Source organism: Strix uralensis, chromosome 8, assembly GCF_047716275.1.
Source record: "Strix uralensis isolate ZFMK-TIS-50842 chromosome 8, bStrUra1, whole genome shotgun sequence".
Classification (NCBI taxonomy): Eukaryota; Metazoa; Chordata; class Aves; order Strigiformes; family Strigidae; genus Strix; species Strix uralensis.
The window spans coordinates 13,827,282-13,845,227 of record NC_133979.1 but is presented as its reverse complement, the minus strand read 5'-3'; the positions used below and the strand labels follow the sequence as shown (position 1 = coordinate 13,845,227).

At 36.3% G+C, this 17,946-nt stretch overlaps 1 protein-coding gene across 7 annotated transcripts in view; it reads left to right on the top strand.

Annotated features, from left to right (window-relative positions):
- The window catches only part of USP33 (ubiquitin specific peptidase 33), a 44,222-nt gene extending 27,886 nt beyond the window's left edge, over positions 1-16,336 (top strand). For 6 of the 7 annotated variants that reach the window (XM_074876328.1, XM_074876332.1, XM_074876331.1 and 3 more), the window contains exons 17-25: positions 723-768; positions 1,487-1,667; positions 2,885-3,011; positions 4,999-5,168; positions 6,556-6,637; positions 9,171-9,279; positions 11,160-11,262; positions 12,035-12,103; positions 15,389-16,336. In XM_074876328.1, coding sequence (XP_074732429.1) covers positions 723-768; positions 1,487-1,667; positions 2,885-3,011; positions 4,999-5,168; positions 6,556-6,637; positions 9,171-9,279; positions 11,160-11,262; positions 12,035-12,103; positions 15,389-15,546 — 1,045 coding nt within the window. In that variant the 3' untranslated portion in view covers positions 15,547-16,336. Of the gene's footprint in view, positions 1-722; positions 769-1,486; positions 1,668-2,884; positions 3,012-4,998; positions 5,169-6,555; positions 6,638-9,170; positions 9,288-11,159; positions 11,263-12,034; positions 12,104-15,388 lie in introns of all 7 variants that reach the window. The other variant, XR_012629848.1, reaches the window with a different exon arrangement.
- The last annotated feature ends 1,610 nt before the right edge of the window (positions 16,337-17,946 follow it).

Genomic DNA, 17,946 nt, shown 5'->3' with positions numbered 1-17,946 from the left:
ACTATTAATCTTTTGATACTACCTTGTGTTCTGGCTGTCAGAAATTTAGTATTACAAAGGTGCAGGAGTCAGGAAGCACTGACTCACCGTACCATACTGCAAACCAAATGTACTTAACTCTTTTTCATGTTCCTTACAATTTTAGACTTTCTGAATTTTTTTGATGGATAAAATAAGAGCTTTTAGCCCTCTATATTACTAGCAGGTTTTCATTGATATGCACTAGGTCACTTCAGTGTGTTAAAAATAAACAAACTATGGCTTTAAATACTAAAGAACCAAGAAACAGAAGTGGTCTGAAGACTGCTCAAAGCCCTTTATGGAAAGGGAGTGTTATTCCTTGCTATATAACTGGTGATCTGCTGTAGCTAGTTTCTTAAAAATAAACTTAGTTGTTTTCTTTTTTCTCTTTTGCTGAATAATCAGCTTTCATGAAACATAAAGTTCTTTTCTTTCTGCTAAGAGAAACTGTTAGCTAGATGGATCTTGATTATATTCACTTGCTGCTCTGAATTTTTCACCAGTACACATTGTTTTTTCTTCTAAAGTGTCATTGTTTGTATCATTTTGGCTACTCTGTCTAGCCTACATTCCAGAAATATTTGGGGTTTACTAATGTAACGTTCAGCTTAGACTTTTGCTGATGTAGCACAAGAAAATAAAACTTTTTCAGATCTAAGTATTGGTTGTTATGTTTTGGTTTGTTTTTCTTCTTTCCTTAGGTTAAGAAATGGAGTGAAATTCTGCAAAGTGCAAAAATTTCCTGAGGTACTGTTACTACATGCACTTTAAAGCACTTTTTCTGCATGATTAGGAATGTGGTAAGACTAACGAGTTGCATGGAGTAAATTGTGTTTATGTTATATGATGAAAGAGTATCTTCATATTGGCATTTGTTTTAATAATGTCAGCAACATTTGATTATTCACCCTGTAAGAAAGTGAACCTTGTACATGAAAAGTAAAGTTGCAAGAATGGAGTTTTTCTATATTGTTGTCAGCCTGCAGAACTTACTTATACTGTATATCATAGAATTAAATACCGTAGCCAGACTGGAAATCTTTTCTGTAAGTCATGCTTGTAACTTTACATTTTAAAAGTAATCCAGTCTTACGCTTCAAAATATGAGTTGATGGCTGCAATAATCAGGAGGAATTAATGTCCCTCGTGACAAGATTGTGCAATAGATGCATTGTGGAAGAGTAAAGGTATGTTGTTCATTGCTGCATCAGTGTCAGTAACTGTTCAGGACTGGGTTTTTTTATACTGTCAGTAAAATAAGTTCATTTCTAACTCCTTGAGCTGCAGTTGATTTAAAAATAAATAAATCTGTGGAACACAGAGGTTGTGATAGTTGCCTCAGGCCACAGAGAAAAGTGATCCTTTTGGGATGAAAAAAGGAAAAGATGACATGCCCAGTGTAGTTATTAAATATCAAATAGTAGCATGTATGGTTCTTGAGTGAATCTGTTGATCCTTCTTACAGATACTGTGCATACATCTCAAAAGATTTAGACATGAACTTATGTTTTCCACAAAAATTGGGACCCATGTGTCCTTTCCCTTGGAAGGCCTTGATCTTCAGCCTTTCCTGGCAAAGGACAGTCCAGCTCAAATAGTGACTTACGATCTTCTGTCTGTCATCTGCCATCATGGAACTGCCAGCAGTAAGTATAAGATTGTTTTGTCTTTGCAGTTGATACTCACATCAGCACTTCTGTTTAAGGATGACATCCATACACTGAAGGGTAAATAGATGAGCATTGGTAATTATAATGTGAAAGATAAATGTTGTGATTTTTACCTTGAACCGTAAGATGGCTTGCTGTTAAAGAGGTGACACATCTTTAAAATTGTATGGCACACCTAAATAAAACCGTAGGTGGAAAAAAATTAACAGATCCTGGAATACTAAGTAAAAAAACCATACGCACTATTGAAAGTGAACAGTATAAACGTACAAATAAAGTTATATGCCAGCCGATGAGCCATTGATTGACTCTTCTGCACAGCTGCTGTTTGTCTACAGTTTTGATGCATTGCATGCCTTACTTTTTTGGACAGAGTTCACAAAGCACCACAACAATGCCAGTATTTTTTAAAAAATATGTTCTCTTGGATGATTGCTGGCAATTAACAACAAAACAGGCCGTAACTGCTATTTATAGGTAGTGATGAGTAGCTGAATAAACATCTTACTGCTGTGTGTTAAGCTTGTTTCTGCATAGGTGCTTTCAGTATTTATAAGATTTGGAAAATAGGGGAAAGTAAAGTTTGAAGCCAGAAAATTCATAGATTTTTATAGAAGTTACTCACCCCTTCATACTCTCCATTTGTTTAGATTAAGTTGTTTCCATTTTTTCTGGATGCTTTTTCATCTTCCCCTTAGTGCTTGCTGAATGATGCTTCTCATAATCAATTTTATAGATATTTGATTATTTAAAGACTGGCAGTTGAATACGTGTTTAAAAATAGTAATAATTTAAAATATATTATGAATAGTCTTCAAAACACAGTTAAGTATGGTCTTGATATCATGTAGCCATTACATATCTATGCTGATATCTATTATAAAGGCTACAAAGGTTTGAGAAGAGTTCATTGTGGAAGCTAATAAGGATAAATTGTTCAGACAGTCTTACTCTGATTTGAATATTATGGTTCAAAAGTGCCTTAGACAACAAGCTGCTTGAAGAGTTCAAGAACAGGCTGAAAGCAGTGTCCAACTTTCCACTAGCTGGTAGAAATTTTTTAAAAAAAGCTGATTCTGAGTTTGAGAGAAGTTAGTATCCAGGTTGTGTCTGCTAACTTCCCTTTCATGTATTGCAGAGTGAAATGGGCAGCTCTGGACACTTTTTAATAACTCTTGCTTCTAACACTCTAGGTGGACATTATATAGCTTATTGTCGCAACAACTTAAATAATTTGTGGTATGAATTTGATGACCAAAGTGTCACAGAAGTGTCAGAATCCACAGTGCAAAATGCAGAAGCGTATGTTCTCTTCTACAGGTAAGAAATTAAAAGTACAATCATACTCATACAAGTCAGGTATGTAAATAACTTTCTAAGCAGTTGGGCAGCTTTTAGAAATCAGCTGCCCCACAGAATTATAATGGAAGAAAACCTGTGCTGGAGAGAGACTTAATTCTTCAGTTTTGTCCTTAACACTTGCTCTGTCACTGCTAAAACATGTGTGGAACTTTAAAATGTAAATTAAGTAAAGCATAAATAAAGCATAGTAAGATGACTAGAAAGATAGCTTTAAGCAACTGTTAGAGCTAGTCACCAATTACCTCATTTTCAATTAGAGGAAAGGAATTCTGCACAAGGTGGGTTTTGCACACAGAGTCTTAACTGTAGAGCTCTAAAGGGAATTGTGGAAAGTCTTTGGGAGATGGGATGTGGAACAACAGAGCTTTTACTGTGTTGTAATTTAATTTCAGGGAATTTATAGGCTGGTCTTTTCCTGAAAGTTCAAATGAAAGGCAAGAAGTCATGTTGTTATCATCTTCAGTCTAAGGATTCTTTGTACTTGAAATAATAAAAACAATTTAACTCAGTTTTCAAATCGTAAATTTCTGGTACTAAGATCAGATTTCCACTAAAATTTGACTGCAAAATAGATTGTCTCAGAGTTGCATAGGGAATGAGATGTATTCTGAGAACGTTTTAACTTTCATTAGGAGCACTTGTAGCTGCCACTGTCTGAGCTAAGCCTCTGAGTCTGACTCAGGACATCTTTTAAAAATGTAGAAGTCATGCTGTATTGCCAAGAATGAACACTGTACCTAATTGTGGGTAAACATGTTTAAATAATAAAAGAATAATATTAATAAAATTTGGTTTTAAAAAAAGAATATACCCACAAAACACTACCACACACACAAAATAGATATTATTTCAGCACAGTTTAGAAAGCTTAGTGGAGATATGTATGCATTTTTAAATTATGGCTGGAAAGTGAACTTTTACCTACTTGAATTTCATTTGCAGACTTTAAAGGTTTTTGTTAAATAATTTTGATCTGAATTTAAACAAGTAATGTATTTTAATTGGGTTCATAGCGTTTGATTTTTTCCTATTCTTTTAGTCTTGTTTTGCTATGCTATAAATAACCTTGTTGCTATAGTTGTTAGGTCTACCTGCAGCTTTTCTGTCAGCTATTTGAGTCAACTTCCACTCTGTAAATGAACTGAGGTGGCCCAGCTTTTGTGTGATGCTGAGTCAAGTTTCAGGTCAGAGTTCTGGAGAACGGAATGAATGGTTCAAACCTGCTTTTGGAGAAGAGAGATTCTATTCAAGCTAAAAACAGGAGAGCAGAGATACTTCCAGTTGGACAGCAGCAGCAGCCTCAGTGAGAAAAGTTAGGGAGATAGGAAAAATAGGGGAATACCCCATCTGCTTACTGTTCAACCTTACTACTGAAGGTACGTAAGGAGCATCTGCCCCAGGAGTACAACTTGCAAAGCTCAAAAGATGCTTAGAGGAAATGGGCAGATGGGCAGAGCCTTATCTCTTTCTCCTGTGGTAGTAATCACCTCTGCAGTATAGTCCGCTGTCTCTGTTACAGTCAGCTGTTTGCTTTCTCAGGCTGGTAGGTTGAATGGGAACTCTCAGGAGTCTCTGAGTTGTTGAACTAAGCAGGCAAAAGTTTTCTTGTCAGCATGATACCACCTGTGCCATGGCTTGTCACAACTAAGGACAAGGATAGGTTTAACAGAGCAAGGATTCTTCGCCGCCCTTCCCACTCTTTCCTGACTCTTGTAACACATGGTTCTGTAACGTGACAGTCTAGGATCCTGCCACACATTTAGATGGTGGCTCTGGCTGTGCATAAAAGGTACAAATTTTTTTTATATACTAAGTCAACTACTTCATGCCATAGACATGGCCCAGGTAATTTACTTGAAAGTACAGTTTTCTTTTCACAAAGTAAATTTATCTGTGCTGTACACAAAGATGTATATTTATTTAACTATTTCTATTTGTGTAATAGAAAGAGCAGTGAAGAGGCACAGAGAGAGAGGCGGAGGATATCAGGTCTACTGAATATGATGGAACCAAGTCTTCTGCAGTTCTATGTTTCCAGACAGTGGTTAAATAAATTCAAGACTTTTGCAGAGCCAGGACCAATTTCAAATAATGACTTTCTCTGTGTGCATGGAGGTGAGACTGTAACTGAGTATCATTTAAAAAGAATTTGTCTGTCAACTTGTAGCTATACAGGGATGTACGCTTGTTTTAATTAAAGGAATCTGAATATAGTAATTTCATATTGCAACTTCTATAACTTCTTAGGTAAATTAGAACTATAACTTTTAAGGAAATTATTTCTCTCATTTTAGGAGCTGACTAGTTGGAAATGATACTGTGTGAAGTTCCAATATTTTTTTTCTTATCTCTGAACATTTAAATTTGTTTATAAGCTTTTTTGATTCTTGAAGAGAAACAGTTTGGCTTACCTGATTGCTTCCTAAACATGTATATTCCCATTTTGAAAAATCCTGTCACTTTATCATCATCCTTAATACTTTGGTCTGTCAATCTAAATATTTTTCTCAGCTATGTGCTATAAGCAACAAGAAGGTTTGAAAGCTGCAGAACAAGAAATTGGTCTGATGCAGAGTATCTAGTGCATAGCAGTGTGAAAATAGAGTAGTTATTCTGTATATTTTGTATAGGAGTGTAAAAATTTTACTTTGTGATAAATGTTAATAATAATGAGAGAATTACATTAAGCAAAACATATTTGGGGAAATACCCATATTTGAGTGCTAACATTCCAAGAAATCATTACTGTGTGGTGGTGTTATACCTACTTTCTAGTAAAAAATACATCTATATTAGATTAACAGTTAGAGGTGCTGCCCCTGCTGCTGAACTAAACTTTTAACGTAGGAATATTGTGCCCCTGTAGTACTTTGCAGGTGTACATGTGAGCCCTTGTGGCTGTGGCTTTCCTTTTGTAGGGTTACAGAAATGACTCCTGTACGAGTGCCCAAACTACTAGATTTTCCCTATTCAAAAGAATTCCTGCATAACGTGTTACTGCTCACTATGTGCTTCAACTCAATGCTTCTTATTGTGCAAGCCCCTCTATCTCTGGCTCTCTCAAAATTTCACTACTTTCAAGCATTCATGTTGTTTGAAGTAATTCAAAAAGGTCTACAGCAAATAAGTGGATTTTGAATAGACTGTTAATGTGTTTACATGCATAAACAAAATGTTAAATATCTTAATTGTATACCTTAAGAAGCATTTCACGATCAGTATCCAAAAAGGATTCTAGCCCTTTGATTTTCATCTTTCATGTTTGCTTCTGCTATTTATAAACTGTTCAGCCTCATAGAAGACTAAAATTAGAGTGGTCTCTTTAAATACAGTAATAGATTATACTATGGTCAGACTTGTTTCATATGGTTTCTCTGAATTCATTGAAAGGTTGTTTGTTTTGGTTTTTTTTTATTTAGAGACCACTAGTCTCCCCCCCAGAAACCTGCAAGTCTCTTTTTTGTTGGTTTTGTTTGTTTGTTTGCTTTTGTTCCTTCTGCAGGTGTTCCTCCACACAAAGCTAACTTCATAGAGGACCTAGTTGTAATGCTACCTCAAAATATATGGGATAATCTGTATAGCAGGTAAGTTTTGTACTGTAACTGGAAAAAACCCAGTGATATGGTTTGAGAGCAAATACGTGCCAAGCAGCAACACCAGACTTCAGAATTAGTGGCTCAGAAAAAATTATATATACTCTAGGCACAAAGCAAAGTGAGAAAATTGCAAATGGCCAATTTATATAGTTTAGTTGTGCAAAGTAATGCTAAAAGACTACATAAAGTAGTGTGTTAGTGGGATAATACTATTAAACCAATAAACATGTATGGTATGTACAAAATGACACAAAGTAGGTCCGCAAAACTATGCTTTGCAAGAGGTATTTTGAAAGAGCTCTCTGTATCGGCTTCCTGTTCTCTTGTTGGCTGGAGACAGCTTTTGTTTTATGTTGGCTTTGAATCCATAGCCTCAGTTGCCAGTACTGCTTCAAAATAACTTACATCTAAGCTTTCAGTATAACTACTCCACACTTCTTAACGTAGGTCAGCTTTAAGTGCTTGCTTATAAAGGAGGGATTCTTACAAGATGTGTCTCCTTTTAAAGTAACAAAAAGCTGCAGAAGAGCTTTGCTGATCACCTTAAGAACACTGTATTGCACTTGCATTAAGTATTTTTAGCTGTTAATTTCCTGCCATCTAAGCACTATAGCTATGTTTTAAAGTTTCAGTGGACACAAGGGAAAAATAGGAACAATACTGTTTCCAGCCTATTTCCACTTTCCTCGATGTATTGAATTTTTCTTCCAACCAGCAAAGGCATTATCCATTTTCTGTATGCAGAAATATTTGTTAACTCTGAAGGAAGATGTTTTTAAGCTTCTCATTAATTTCCTTTCTCTGTAAACTTTTTTAACAAGATGTTAAACTTCAATCATTTAATAGAAAGATAGAGGGCCAGAGATGATACGGTCCTCCAGATTTCGAGAGTAATCTGCTAGGTAGAAAGGAGGCATAAATTGTTATTGCTAAACATTTGTGTGTTCTGTCTGGCTTCCTGACTGGTGCATGCACCCTTCAACACAGAGTAGCTCTGAAGCAACCATGTTTTGCTTTTTGTCTTGCTGTTATCTCAGAATTATGTGAGAGTACAGTGGCCGCAGTGGGTGACAATTTAGGGTGAGGAAGCTAATTATGGTGGAAGCTGACTTTTACTGAGAATAGTATTAAGGAAAAGGAGATATTCATCTAGGATGCCAATTGACAATCCATGCCCCAGACATACTTACTTTGCTGCTCGTGTGGCACTACTCCTATTCAATTGCAAATACTTTGGGGTCAGACTTGCTTCAAGAAAACATAGTATAATCCATACTTGACTCATTTCAGTTAAAAACTTGTGAACTGATCAATGCAGTCTGAAGATGAAGTGTCATCTTCAGAGGTGCAATTTAAGTGGTGGGTGACCATTTTATTAAACACATGTCTTTGTTATGTTGGGATGATTGAGTATATACAGAAAAACTTTTATGGACAAGTGCTGTTGCACTGAAGTAATGCTTTAATTTTCAGTTAAAATACAACACTTCTGTATTGGGGGAAGAAAAATTGTACCCCAAATTATTTTTATGGACTGACAACCATACCAGTCTAAAAGGGGAAAAAGAAGCAATGCCTTCCATGGCAGATTTTAAAATTTTATTCACTAAGTAAACAAAGTTATTTTTCACTCTTGCTTAAGAGTACGTATTTTGAACTTGTAATTCATGTTGCTATACTTAAAAGCGCTCTTTTATGTCACTTACTGTAAGATTCTTGGAATAAATCTGAAGTTTTAGAAGAGAAAATTGGACGAGAACACAGCTCTGACAAAAATAATTATTCAGCTATAAAGTAGAACCTGGAATATCCTTATGTTGGTGCATATTTTAATTTTAACCTTTCTGTTGTAGTAAATGCATCTCTTAAGGCTGCTAGTTATTCAAGAATATTTTATCAGGCTTGCAGCTTCCAGGCTAGCAAATGCTGCCCATGTTCATAATGATACATATATATACACAGAGAGAGAGGGGAGTATCTTCTGTGCTTCTCAGTAACAGTGCCCCTGAGTACTTCATCTATGTAGTTTCACACAAGGAACATATGGAGAGGAGGGTCATGGAGAACAACTTTTTAAGAACAAAACAATAAACAAGTTTAGAGGCTGGTGTCAGGGAAGTAGCAAACTGATGAGTCTGCAGTGGAATGGAGGAACCTGTTTAAGATAGAAATGACTGCAACATTTCCAATAAGCTGTTTCTTAGAGGCCTTTAATTTCAGAATATTTGCTCACTGACATGTTCTTCCCATAGTAACACCTTTTGAAGGATGTGATACAGCAGAGTTTGAGATCGTTTACACTGGCTGTAGGCAGTCAGAACTTGGAAGATGATTATGTCTTAGGATAGAGTACAAAATATTACTAGGAAAATAAATGATGACGTTTGTGGATCTGTATGACTGGCATATATCCGACTTCTGTTACATATTATAAGAAGGTGACAGTTGTGATGCCTACAGGTGCATGATCTTTTTACATGGTATTTTCCACAAGGTTAATGTTTTTTTACTTTTACTGCAGGTATGGAGGAGGACCAGCTGTTAACCATTTGTATGTTTGTCACACCTGCCAAATAGAGTCTGAAAGAATTGAAAAAAGAAGGAAAAATGAATTGGAAATGTTTATTCGGGTAAAAAAGTAAACACTTATTCATTCTACTTTTTGACATCACCTGATATTCATGAGTTGACCCAAGGGATTACCAGAAGTGCATAGGTGATTCCTGTAACAAACGGACTTTATTAAATATCTGTATACCTATATAGAATCCCTTCTTTCCTGTAGGCAACAGTAATGGTCTTGTGATATCCCAGGTAACTCTTTATATGGAAATCTACTTAGAGAAAATATGTAATGTGTTTCTTAAATTGCTTTTTTATAGTATGGAAACTTTTACAGTTTCCATACTATAAAAGAGTGCAGTCACATGGGCAGTTGTTCTTTATACTGCCAGTGATCTGATCTGTGCAGTAATACTATGCCAGCAAAAAGTTAATCGTAATCTTTTAAAAATAACATTAGAGACATAAATAAACAAATAATTCCATGTGAAGTAAATACCTTAGTATTGTAATAGTTCTGTAATACTAATACCAAGCAGCTATAGTATTTGCCATGAGTTAGAGACTATGTGCATCAGTGGTGAAATAACTAGTAGTAATGACTTTGTAGTTCTTAAACCAAAAATATGTTTTGAAGTTTTCAGTGAAAATAACTGCAGAACTATTGGAGTCCCGTTTCTGCAATCTTAATTCATGAGCGGGAGTACAACAGAATTGCAGCTGTTCTTTCAGTTCTGTCTGTGCTTTAATCACACTTCAGAGGTTGTGTCAGCTTTTCCATGTTTTAACTGCGTTTGAACTTTTCAGTAATTATTTTTTTCTTTAGTCTGGTTTACCACTGAATAGTAATTATTATTAACAACATTGAGTCAACTTCAGTTGCTTTAGCTATCAGCATCTTTCCAGTATAAACAATGATTATATGTGCACTGTTGTGCAAGTATTGTTACTGGTTAGCAGACAGAAAATTATGTTATCCTCTGTAAAGATTGCTTTAGGGAATGATTGCAAAACTTACTCTATCTGAAACTTTTAAGAAGTTGTGTTGATGCTTTAGGTTCATGGCTTCAAGGGGGAAATATAGCTATATTATTACAGAGCTAAGAGATATAATGGTTTTAAAGGTTTAAGTGACTTTTTGCATATTTCTTAATAACATGAAAACATCTGTAGCCTCTGAAAAAGAATAAAATGTTAAACTTCCTAAAATCTTAATTAGAAAAAAAAATACATTTTTTTTGATAGAAACAAATTTAGTTAAATGCAACTGAAACTCTTTACTTAGTTGGTTTTTGTAATTTATACAGTCATTCACATTGTCTTGCAACAGAAACTCAGAAGACCGGGATGTGGATTTTTTTTTTTTTTTTTAATTCTAAAATAGTAGAAACAAAAAATATTTCATGTTTTTTAAACTGAAGCAAAGAAAAGTCATGAGAAGTCCCATTGCATTTGTTCACCATGCCTTGCTTGGGATCATACTGGCATGTGTTCAAAATATTATGGAGAAAACAAACACAGACAGTTCATCACACAAAGAACATTCCATAAAATTATGGAGCAAATATTTCAAAACACTGTTTTATTTTATTTTACAAAAATAAGTTTTCTGCTTTCTTTTGCTACTTGAAAGTTCAGCCTTCACAGTAATTATCCAGTAGTGTTTGGTAGGTAAGCACTTGTACTTAAGAAGAACTTGTTGCTGTTTTCAGGAAAAAATAAATAAATTCTCAAGTAAAGAATAAATCATCTTTTAATATGAAGGCTACAACTACATCAGAATCGCACCATGAGAATTCACCAGGTGTTTACTGTTCTGATGGCAAGTAGTTCTTTACAGTGTTCTGTAGCAGTGTAATATTATGCTGTAATATTATACAGTGCCTAAAAGAATTCAGTAGTTTAAAGTAAAAAAACTCAGAAAAACATGGATTCTTTTTCCTTTCAGCTTAATAGAGCATTCCGAGAAAAAGGATCTCCGTCGACGTTTTACTGCATCAGTATGCAATGGTTCAGAGAATGGGAAGGATTTGTAAAGGGTAAAGACAGTGGTAAGTTGCGCTCCCATTTTAAAATATGGGCAATTTTTTCCTTTTTCTCCTCATGTAGTGGTACTGTTTTAAGTAGATTGTTTCTGCTTTGGTAGAAGACTGTAGGAAGAACAGATAGAGAAGGTGGCAAAAGCTCTTAAAACAAACATCTAAGACAGGTTTTATAGGTTACAAATTTATCCAGAAACCAAATTACAGAACAGTCAAATAATTCACAAGAATGGATAATGGGATAGTTGTGGAAAGAATGTTGCTTGTTTGCAGGGGGTCTGCTGTTAGCAGCAGCAGGAAAATTGGATCTGAGTACAAGAGGGCCATGGATTTTGCTGTGCAAACTGATCGATAATGCTACAGCTTCTGGAGGAAAGGTGACCTCACTGTCAGAGCCTAAACTCATAGAGAACTGAGTAACAACTATAATAATATCATTTTAGCCTCCTTTATGTGCCTCTAAAGTTTTGAAAGGAAAACACTCATAAAGTGTTCTACAGTCTTGTCTGAGTCTGCTCCAGGACAACTTTGCTAGTGGTAAGAATTAGGATTAATTTGTGTTTTACATTGCTTGAAGACTTACTGTAATCATGAATGCTTTGAAAAACTTGCTCTTAATTGAAATTCTGATTAGCTTTTAACAACTTAGAACATACTGTTAAGCAGTACAAGAACAAGCAGTAAACAAACGAGCTATTTCTCCTTCCATTTGAAAATAGAACTTCCAACCTGCTGTTTGTTTTCAGCTCTCCTGATTTTAATCATCTCTCTGTCACACTAGATCCTCCTGGTCCTATTGATAACGCTAAGATTGCAGTAACAAAATGTGGAAATGCTGTGCTAAGACAAGGTAGGTGTCCAATATTGCTGCAGCTTTGGGCTCCTTATGATCTATTTGTTGAAGTTTCAAAAAATTATTATGAATTTTTTTTTAACTGCTACTGTAAAGTGGCAATTCCTAGTGAATCTGTGTTGTGCCCATTGTGGGGGGACCAGCTTATTCTTAAAATAAAGAATTACTATCTGTAATAGACTAATCCAAGTGCAGATGAGAGTGTAGAATGAGGCGCAGAGTAACTTTAAAATGGTGAAAGTATGCTTTTCCTTTGAATCTCTTGGTTTGATTTGGGGTTTCTTAATGTGAATTGGGAGATGCTTGGCTTTTAGACTGCCATATATCTGTATGCAGTTATTTGAATCTTGAAACCTAATTTGAATTGAGAGCTACTTCTCAGAGGGAAACAAACCACAGTAAGTAAATGCTATTGCTCAGTGGCATTCCTCAGGGTTTGTATTGGGACTGGTGCTGTTTAACGTCTTCGTTGGCGACGTGGACAGTGGGATTGAGTGCACCCTCAGCGAGTTTGTTGACAACACCAAGCTGTGTGGTGCGGTCGACACGCTGGAGAGCAGGGATGCAATCCAAAGGGACCTTGACAGGCTTGAGAGGTGAGCCTGTGCAAACCTCATGAAGTTCAAGAAGGCCAAGTGCAAGGTCCTGAACATGGGCCGAGGCAATCCCATGCACAAATACAGGCTGGGTGATGAGTGGATTGAGAGCAACCCTGAGGACAAGGAATTGGGGATATTAGTGGAGGGAAAACTGACTGTGAGCCAGCAATGTGTGCTCAGAGCTCAGAAAGCCAACCGTGTCCTGGGCTGCATCAAGAGAAGCATGACCAACAGGTTGAGGGACGTGACTCTCCCCCTCTGCTCTCATGAGACCCCACCTGCAGTGCTGTGTCCAGCTCTGGGGCCCCCAACATAAGAAGGACATGGACCTGCTCCAGCGGCTCCGGAGGAGGCCACGAAGATGATCAGGGGGCTGGAGCACCTCCCCTGTGAGGACAGGCTGAGAGAGTTGGGGATGTTCAGCCTGGAGAAGAGAAGGCTCTGGGCAGACCTTCTCGTGGCCTTCTAGTCCTAAGGGGGGCCTACAGGAAAGATAAGGAGGGACACTTTATCAGGGAGTGTAGTGATAGGATGAGGGGTAACAGTTTTAAACTGAAAGAAGGCAGATTTAGATTAGATAATAAGAAAGAAATTCTCTACTGTGAAGGTGGTGAGACACTGGATGAAATGGCCCCGAGAAGTTGTGGCTGCCCCCTCCCTGGCAGTGTTCAAGGCCAGGTTGGACGGGGCTTTGAGCAACCTGGTCTAGTGGAAGGTGTCCCTGCCCATGGCAGGGGGGTTGGGACTAGGTGATCTTTAAGGTCCCGTCCAACCCAAACCATTCTGTGATTCTATGATTTTTCTGCAAGTTACTTGCCACTGTACATTGCAAAAACTTCTGGAGCACACAAAGATAAATATTTCTTTGTTATTTTTCAGTCAGATGCGTAATACCGTTTATTTGAAATTCGTAAGTACGGATAAAAAAAATTTAATATGGCCTGCTTTATGAAGACTTTATAATTCCTATGAATATATAAATTAATTGTAGCTCAGCTTAAAAAAAATGCAGCATTAAGATTAACATTTATTTAACTGGGTTTTTTCCCAATTTAACTTAATGTCTCAGCATACAGTGGACCTACCAGTGGCAGTTCACTGGAGGCCACTAGGCCCTGCATAAACCTCACCAGTTGTAAAATGTCAAGAGTATATTTAAAAAGAATGAGTTCTTGCACTCATGAGTTTTGCAGTACCTTTTAATGATTTAAGTGCTAATGTAGAATTTAAATACAAGGTATAAAGCATCTGACTGACATGTAGCCAGAAAAAAAAAAAAAATCATTTTACAATCGATAATTGATAGCAAATTAACCACTTGTTGACTTACCTTCAGCTATATTGATTCAAATTAGAACTTGGGTAAAAATGAAGACAAATAGTCTGTGGAAAATTTGTCTTTTAAGTCATGAGAGAAGAGGAGGGAGTGCCACTAAATAGTGTAGAGTATTACATATTTCTGTGATCCAGTGTCCTGATCCCAGTGCCTTAGTTCACTGTGCCTGTTCAGTTAAACCTGACTGTTAGAAGAGCTGGAATCTGGATAAGCATCTGCTCCTGGGCCTACAGAGGTGGAGATGTTATTTTGAGAACATGAACCTAAATGAGTAAAACCGAGGCGTAATATCATTAGTACTGGCATAGGATGTGCTTCATGACTTCCAGATGAAGCTTTGCATGATTGAGTTAGCGTAGGTAAACAAATGTGCAGCTCTTTGTATCCTTCCTCTTTGGAAAATTTTTATACATCAAGTACAGTAGTAGGCCTGTTGAATCAGGTGGTGAGGACAGAAAAGTATAGGCAGTAGTGGGAGAAGAATAGTATCTAATAAGGGTATTGGAAACTTGCTGTGGGGCAGATTTTCCATGAGTTGCTTAAAGAAGAGGGGGTTTATTCTGGTAGAGTAGGAGATTTGTCTTCTCTGCCTAGGTTAGTGTGAAGAAGTCACTTCAACTGTATCAGACAGGATCCTTGTGTTGAAGGGGCGATGTGTTGATGGTCCCTTGCCCTTTGCCACTATAAAAGGTTACGGAAAATCAGAAACGATTGTTGGATGCAGACTTGAGACAGGAGAAGGACCTCTAGCCAAAGGAATGGAATCATAAGCAAAGATTGTAATCTGTGGACTAAAAAGTCAGCCTGACCCATCAGTGCTACATACAAGGAGCATTAGTGGGGCTGTTAATGGCCTAACAGTGGTTTCTCTCTGGGGTTCTGAGACTTCCACTGTGGTTCTCTCGCTCTTATTCTTTACAATCGATATTAATTTCTTTGGTGAAACAAGAATCTTGAGTCCTTGAACTTTACTGTGTAATTGACAGGACTGCATGTCCTTATATTAATATGAATCATTGTTTCCTGTGTACCAAAAGCTACTAGTTGTCAGCTGGATTCATAAATATCAGATAAGGTGTTTATCGCAGAACCTTCATGTGTTTTATGCTTGAGGTATGTTAACTACTGGATAATTTAAAGCAGGTAGTTGTAAGGATCTAGAAGTATAAAAGTAACACAAAGTATGTCATTGGGTTTGGCAGTTGGTGCAAGATAAAGTACAAATTCAGCTTAGGGTTTTAAATTTGAATCTATATTCTTTTTTTCTTTTTGTCTTTGTTATGGACTTCAAAGAAATCATGAAAGAATTATTCTAAATAGTAATTAAAACTTTAAAAATGTTTTCAGGTGCAGATTCTGGACAAATATCTGAAGGAACATGGAATTTTCTTCAGTCAATCTATGGTGGAGGTCCAGAGATTATACTCAGACCACCTGTTCCTCCAGTAGAACCCGATATCTTGCAAACAGAGGAGAAGATTGAATTAGAAACTCATGGTCTGTAGCTATTGAGAAAAAGATGAACTTGTAAGGAATCCACCTTCCTTACAAAATGCCCAAAATACATTCCTAAAAATTTTATTCTCTTATGTCTGTTGGAGGCACAACTCACTGGGCATTACATTAACTACAGAATAGTAAGTTGAAATATGTATTACAATTTGTTTAAATAGAGGCTGTTTCTCTGTTTTGGAAGGCATGTGGTTTGTACATTTTGAGTGTTTGGTCAATGGAAAAAAAGTAATTTCTGAAGTTTTTGGTATATTTGGTCAAAATCCTGTTATATCCTTAAACTTGAAAAATGGGGACAAATTTTAGAGATGTTCAATAACCCTTCTGATTCTGAATTGGGCTTCTGATATCTACAAACTTTTGCCTGTCTTCACTGTACAGTCTTGACAAGCCTAGGCATATGGGGAGTATATTTTAAATGGATTGCAATCAATTTAAAGAAAAAGGATTTTCATTTCCTAAATGCTCAGGAAAAAATTCTCACTTATTTTGCACTGTAAGTATATGAAATGGGTAGTATATAACATCCAAATACTTACTGTATTTGAATGGATCAAACATTAATGTAGACTGAATATTGTTTTAGTCAGCAAATGTCATAACTTATTACCTACTAAATTTTACATCTTATTATAGTCTTCTGTAACTCTATAAACCTGGCTAGTGTCTTTAATAGTATATGTGACAAAAAGATTTAGTCTTCTCTAGGGTAATGTTTGAGAGCATGAAGTGTGAAATGTAAAATGATTATGGACATGAGTGATATAAATTTCAGAAATTAAATTGTCTGGTCTCTTGAATTACATTCATAAACAGTTCCATTTGAAGGATTTTATTGTATTGTTAAAAATTTTCATTGGCATGATGACCTATAATGTCAGAAGCTGGATAAAATGTGTATATTGCAAAACTTTACTGAATGATTCATATTGGAATGCAGAATGGCACTTGCTCTTGGTTTTGCCTGATATTGTTACCAAATAAGCAGCACTATTCAAGGCTGGATCAATTAAAAAAAAAAAAATTAAACTGTGGAAGAGGGGGGAAAAAAGCTTTCTTAAACGCTTTTCATTTATTACATCAATACAAAAACTTCTGAAGTAATGCTGTGGTACTGCTCTCACACCATGTAACTGTATTTCTTCACCACTTTATGTTTAGGCAATGATGATGACAGTTCTAGCTCCAAAGTAAGAAAATGCTGACATAACATTCTTCTGGATAATTTTGTATCTAGCATAAAATTAAACTGGTTTTGAACTTTGTAAAACACTTAAAGCCCTTCTGGTTAAAAAGCCACCTATAAGAGCCCTAGAAAAAGTGTCCTCCAACCATAAGTACTTGCTAATGTGCTGTGTGGGAGGAGTCAGTTCTGTCTGAATGTTAATCCCAGTATTTTCCTCAGCCTGCCTGAGAAGAACTAGAGCTAAAAGCACAGCAATGCAAATAAGAGAGGTAAATGGACAGCAGCATGAAGCCAATAATTATGTGGCTGGTACATAAGGAAAACATTTTTCAATTTTAAACTGTATTGCAGGTAACTCTTGGCCAGCCTGTTAAGTTTCTGAACTTTTATGTAAGTGTTCTTTAAATTCCAGGGGAGGTTATGGGACATCAGGACATCAGCAGCTGAGAAGCCTTGCATGTATATAGGTGTGAATGTAAGGAAACATTGAGCAGAGACTTTCGGTATTTGACAGTGCATTTGGACAATTTTATATTAGCAGATAAGGCAACTGAAGTTAATATCAAGTTATGTCTGTATGTAAGGTAAATACATTAGTTACTACTACAGACTTGTCTTACTGATAAAGTTAATTTTCTTACAAACAGTCAATAGTAACTTGCTGATCTTGGCCTGTGGAAGGATGTTCTAACTTCCAACCTCCATTTTTTTGTCCTTTTTTTTCCATATTGGGGTAACTAAACTAAGCTGGATTTATACCGTGTTTTTTTTTTTCTAAGATTTTATCTCATTTAAGCTATTTGTAAGGTTCTCTAACATACTAAAGCTAAATAACAACAAATAGGTCTGCATACTTTAGGAGTAATTTTTCCTACATGGTGTTCTTAGTTGGAAACTTGGGAAATGTTTTCTTGGTTAAAGCACTGTATGGTGATCAGATTTACCAGTTTATTCAGTGTTTTCATTAATAATCTGGATGATGGAACAGACTGCCCCTGTAAAACTTGCAAGAGAAGAATGCATTGAGTGTTAGGGACATCGGCTTGACAGGGGAATGAAGTAGTTCTGTGCTAAGTGTCTGGGTATTATAGCAGGTCAGACTAAGAGTTAAAATCCAGGGATACCAAAACAAAACCTGTTCTGGGTAATAGTAACAAAAGCATCAGATGTGAGGCACAGGAGGTAATTATTCTGCTCTACTTGGTGC